This window comes from Perissodus microlepis, chromosome 10 (assembly GCF_051167445.1).
Source record: "Perissodus microlepis isolate ML-2025 ecotype Zambia chromosome 10, ASM5116744v1, whole genome shotgun sequence".
NCBI lineage: Eukaryota > Metazoa > Chordata > Actinopteri > Cichliformes > Cichlidae > Perissodus > Perissodus microlepis.
In genome coordinates, this window is record NC_140470.1 from 31,315,915 (window position 1) to 31,321,914 (window position 6,000).

A 6,000-nucleotide genomic window follows, 5' to 3' on the forward strand; every position below is an offset into this window, starting at 1 on the left:
CATATCCGATGTTTCAGAAAGCGACTGCTGTTTGATGGTCATGTCGCATTAAATCCGTCTTTTACGTCACTGACACAAGACAGACGCCAATTATCAGCGCCGGAGAAGACATCGTGAACGCTTCCTGGCCATCCTGTGTAGATGTCAGTGAAACTGTTGGGAAGACAACGTTGGAGAAACGTGAACATTTTATTTGTACTGTATAATCTGCAGATTCTGACAGAAATCTGCAACTATCCTTTGAAGCACCGCTCCTCTAAAACAGCAATAAGGATCATTATTAGGTTATTTACATTATTATGTAAATAACAAAATAACTTAAAGCAAAAATTGGGAAACGTGAAGTCCGAAGTCTTTATATTAAGGCCATCAGTCAAACAATATTGTTTGCTCTGGGTCTAAACAGAGCGCGTTGTGTGTGACGTCTTCTTTTGCGCATGCGGCCGCTTTGAGCGTTCACACTAGAGCGTGTTTGCTGTCGCATTTTATTTGTAGTGTGAACAAGCAGACAAAAAAAAAATCGGATTTGATCAAAAAATCGGAATTGAGCATCAAGACCTGCAGAGTGAACGTAGCCCTAGTCCGGCGTGAGCCACGCTCACTTTATTCAAGCAGCAAAAAGCCTCCAATCACGTCACCGATCCAAACAAAGACAAAGGTCAGTCTTAAAGCCAGGCTGCACTAACTTAAGTAATAAAATCAATTTAATCAGTTAAATCTGGATGGTTTTGAGGTTTTCTGTGTCGTTACTTGATCTGATTCAAATGGCTGAATCACCTCGTCAACAAGTTCTCCAGACGCCTGGTAATGAACCAATCATGTGACTCAGGTGTGTTGACCCAGGGTGAGATCTAAAACCTGCAGGACACCGGCCCTCGAGGCCTGGAGTTGGACACATCTGGCATAAAAGATCAGCTGGATCCTGATCCGACCCTCAGAATCAGCTGATGCATTATTTATGAAAGAAAGGAGGAACTGCAGATGCTCGGTGTGACTGAGGAGGATGAAATGGAGGCAGATGATCCTCGGTGGTGACCTCTAAAGGAAGCTGCTTAAAAAAGAAGATTCAGTTATTTTTTTATTCTGCATTTTTGAACCCTCATAGCTTCATGGGAAGTTTTCTTGTAGATGTAAAAATGGATTAAAAAGCACCAAATGTTTGACCCTCTCTGCCTGCTCTGAGGACCAAAGCTTAGAAAACCTACAGCGTGTGATGTCAGATACTGGCTTTATTAATGGAGCTGATTCTGAGGGGGTCAGGTGGGACGACCTCGCTGATTTTGTGCGTTAGCCGATAATGCGAGAGCCAAGTATCTAATAATAACTCTGAGTGAGAGGCTGTACAATGAGAGCACTCCACAGCACAGTGAATGAGTGCGTCTCCGAGGCCCTGGCGTGATTTCTGTGAAGCTGCTGCACGGCGTCTGTAACAGGAAGGATCCATACAGCAGGTTTCATGTTGGGCGGGTACAGAGCGAGCTTACATCTAATCAAAGAGACGCAGAGTTTGGTTTCAAGGTGTTTTTCCCCTTCAGGTGTGCCTCCAAAAGAGGCCACCGAGGAGGCAAACTGGCAGGTTGCAAAACATAAAAAGGAACTCAAAAGACTGAAGGCGCTGTCAGGGTGAAGCAGGAGCTTCCCAATAAAAGCCAAAGAAGACTGAAAAGGTAAACGCAGACTTGTGCTGGAGGTAAACAGAAGGTCTGACGAGGGGAGGGCGAAGACTCGGGTGATGCACGTGGAAACGATGGCAAAGGCAGGAAGCCAGCGTGGGGTCAGATAACTGGAGATGTTTGGACTTGTCTCTGCTGAGACTGACGACCTTATCGGCTGTGTGTGTTTGTGTGTTTCAGCCTCAGGCCATCTACTGTAAAGACGTGTTGGACATCGAGCAGTTCTCCACAGTTAAAGGGGTGGAGCTGGAGCCCAAGGACGAGTCTTTCTACAGTAAAGTGTCCACGGGGAGCGTTTCCATTCCCTGGCAAAACGAGGTTAGAGACACACTCAGCTCACTCCTGCTGTAAAATGTCCTGCTGAAAAAAATCCAGGAAATTTGTTCTCCTGATGATGTTACCACCAGCATCATGATTTTTAGAGGTTTTGACATTTATGACTAACAGCAGTGAGAAAATGTTAAACATGCTGCTGCTGCTGTTCCATCTCAGTAGGAGGAGGATAAAAATACCTAATTGGAAAAACACAGTCCTCACTTTGTCGTTACGCACACTGTTCACCCGAGAAAATGGTGACTGTTAGGAAAAGTCGCCTGACCTTTAGAGCAGATTTCAGTTTAAAAATAAATAACAGATGGAACAAAACATAAAAAGGAACTTGAAAGACTGAAGATGGAACTAATTAAATTATAATTGATGTAAGATTAAATTTTTTTAAGTACAGGAAAGTACATTCAACAAGCCAAAAGCACCAGCACGAGTTCTTGCAAAGACAGGAAGTTACAGGATGGTTCACACTCCCCCAGTAATTAGATGCAGTGCTCAATTTCCAGAGAACCGTGGTTACATGAGTAACCAAACATTATATTTGTTCTTTTGAAAAATAGTCTTAAATGTAAAACATGTTACAGAAATCAAGCACAGCTTTAATCAGGGAGGCCATAAAGTCAGTCCAGGCTGCTTTGCAACCCACCTTCATCCCGTTTTCATGTCATGTCAAACCTGCCAGATCTGTTGCCACCTGCTTCACTAACGGCTGCTGTCCAGAACAAGTCGAGCCTTTTGACCACGTTAGTGGTAAAAAGAACAAACTCCTAACTGCCCCGTGTTTTTGCACAGGTTCTGAGATTTTTGTGTTTTTCTCGGCAGATGATCGAGACAGAGTGTTTCACAGAGCTCAACGTTTTCTACCAGGACGGGGCGGTTCCTCCTGACCTGGACTGGAGAGGACAGCCGTCTCCGACACCCAAACAGGGACTCCTGCAGCGACTGTTCGGCAGAAATGTGAGCAACCTCCCTCACCTCCAGAACATCACCGCTCTTTTATTTACCAGCATACATCAACACACACGAGCTGTGAGCTAGCACAAAGGACGCAAACACTAAACTGTATAGTGTAAGCTAACTCGACAGACGGACGTCAGTAAGGCGGAGTTAATATGGTAAAACAGCAAGATGGTAAAAAAACAAAAAAGACCAGTAAATAAATACAATATAAATACAAAGAATAAAATTTAGTCGATAGAAAAATGATCTGCATTCATCTGTGAATGACAGTAACATCGATGCTCTCTTCCTCCCCCTGCAGGACTGCTGTGGTAACTGCAGCGACAGTGACGAGGAGCCCACCAGGCTGTGACAAACCACACACATACCATCTGATTTGTTTACAACTTTTGCACATTTGTATTTTTACGGTAGTCCTATCTAAATGTCAGAATGTAAATTTTCATCATAGCCATAATGTTTAATGTTATTTAAAAGTGTGAAATATCTGCTGTTTCAAATCAGGAGGCGGAGACAGAAAATGAACTCTTGTTTTTTTGGGGGGGGTTTTGCCTTTTATTTTTAGTTTGTTGTTGTTATTTGTCCAGGGAAGACTTTGCTTTTGTTTTCATCCACTCACACACTGAACTGAGGGCTGCTTCTGGCTGCGAAGCAGCTCCACTGGAACAAGCGCCTGCTGTAGAAGTGCCTTGCTTGAGGGCACTGTGAAGTGAGGACCGAACATTCCTCCATGTCTTTGTCCAGGGAAACTTTCAGCCTGTGAACTGTGACCACTTCTTCTGCCCTCCATCCTGCTGAGACGAACCTCACCGCTTTTTTATTCTCTTGTTTGCGAGCTGGGACATTCAGGGTTTGAACATTTGGGTTTCTTTCAGAATTTTTCCGATGGATTTCATGAGACAATCGACTCCTCGTGTGTGTCAGCGCAGCTTCAGTCACTCTTGTCAGTAAAATATCAGTTTTCAGATGTGATGGGAGATGAGCCGTCCAGTTTTAACAGAAACTCTGAGATAGAAATGATCACCCTTAATCACTTCTGGTCACTCAGAGCTGCATTGACCTACACACCTTATTGTGCCTTCATTTCACTCACTCTGGTTTATCCTGGCAAGGTTTGGAAAGCAGCTATGATTACTTACTGGCTGAAATTCAGAGCAGCAGCAAAGAAAACTGTTACACCAGCTCTGGTAGTTTCCAAACTGCCACCTTTAACCCCTGATAATAACAACAGTCAGCCCGGGTTTCGTTTACCCACCAAGACATCTGGTTGTCCAAAGGTTTAGTTTTTTTTTTCAGTGGCATAAATGTTGTGTTTCACAAGAGTCAGCATGAATGAAACTCAACATGTCACAAAGATCTACAATGATTATGATTGATTATCTAAATAAAAGATGAAAGTATATGACTGAAGACCAGGTGGATACAAATCTGAATTAGTTGGTAAAAATTAAACTACAAAATTATGACACAAATAGTTACTACTTATTTTGTTGCATATCGCGAGACAAGAGAAGGCTTGTGTGATTGTGAAGGAAACTAAAATCATCATGTAGGCCAATGACACACTGATCTACGTGCACCAGGTCATGTTACAAACTGGCTGTGCTGGCTGCCGGTGCAAGCTGCTTTGCAACCCCCCACCAAACCCAGATCCTGTCACTGATGCTGTAGCTCCCAGACCAGACTCATACTGCCAAATATAAATCACTGCAGATAAAACAATGAGGCTTTTTTCTTTTCGTCCCAGTGTTTAGTGCTGCAGACTGCGTTTCTCTCAGGGTTTCTGCTGCCTCCAGTTGCTCTGGGTTCTTTCTACTCAGTCCAAACTCTCTCAGTCACTCTGAAACTGAAACGACAAGAATAACTGAAGCTTTGGGGTCAAACCCTGAGACTGAAGTTGGACGGTTACAGTCAATGGTTTTCTATTTCTAAGCTATTAAAATGAAATACCTCTGAATGTACAGACTGGCTGCCATGTTGTTTCTGCAGAACGACCTTTAGGACAACAGATCCAACTAGACGCCAAAGTCTCACAAACATCCGTTTGTTTCTGCTGTTATGTTAATCCTCCGTAGCGGATGATTTTGGAAAGCGTGTGGAATTCTCCTTTAACTGTCAGCGTTCCTCTTGGCTCACAGGCTCCAGAATTAAAGCTGTACCATAGAATACGGTCACTTTTTAAGACTTTCTTCACCAAGTTTTATAAAAGAAAACATGATTTGACACTTTGCTCTAGTCGTGTTTCTCAATCTGTGCTTGTCTGTATTTGGAGCACTGAGCTGTTATAATTATGGCTCCGCTGGTATCCCAGCAGACCAGACAGGAAGTGCTCTGTGATGGGATGGACCTCCATGACCCTTGACCTTTTAGTGCGCCTGATATCTCTAATGTTAAAAAATAAATGGAATTTTCCTTTAGCCAGTCAGATAATGAGATTGATCACTGAGGTGAATCATGAGCTTATCGTGTATTAAATGCAGCTAAGTAAACACCCGGGCATGCCCACTGTGCAGGAAAGACAAACATGAGCGTGACTGATGGTTTCTTCCATAAATCTCAGACTTCAGTGGGATCCTGATTACATGGCAGCAGGAAACCCTGCTGCTTTTAGCGTTCAAGGACAAATGATCCAGTTTTTTAAAAAGTTAACGTGATATCGAAAGTTCTGAGCCACTGAGGTCAGGAATCCTCCAGGCTTCCTGAAGGTGTTTTAAAGTTTTTCTGTGGACATCAGCTGCTTTGTCACCTGACCATTACAGATGATTGTTGTTTTGTTTCTTAAGTCAGTTAACACTGACCTATGAATAATTAAGCATAAAGTATGCACCTAACTCAAGGGATTAACCAGCATTTTGTCTACATTTAACAGACAACTTAGCAAACATCCGATTTTAAATCGTATCTTTAAGCACTTACTAGCATCCAATTACAAAAACACATCATTTGTTCCCATTTCTTTAGTTAAGTCTGTGCAAAATCACAAAGGTAACACGGTTTGACAGACAGAATCATATTTTTCCACCAACAAGGTGATTCTCAA

General features: G+C 42.9%; 1 protein-coding gene across 1 annotated transcript in view; it reads left to right on the plus strand.

Moving 5' to 3' along the window:
* grk6 (G protein-coupled receptor kinase 6) overlaps positions 1-5,128 on the plus strand; it is a 49,955-nt gene extending 44,827 nt beyond the window's left edge. The window contains exons 14-16 of the mRNA XM_084940978.1: positions 1,854-1,991; positions 2,823-2,957; positions 3,262-5,128. Of these exons, the coding sequence (XP_084797104.1) occupies positions 1,854-1,991; positions 2,823-2,957; positions 3,262-3,312 (324 nt within the window). The 3' untranslated portion in view covers positions 3,313-5,128. The remainder of the gene's footprint in view (positions 1-1,853; positions 1,992-2,822; positions 2,958-3,261) is intronic.
* Positions 5,129-6,000: the final 872 nt, after the last annotated feature.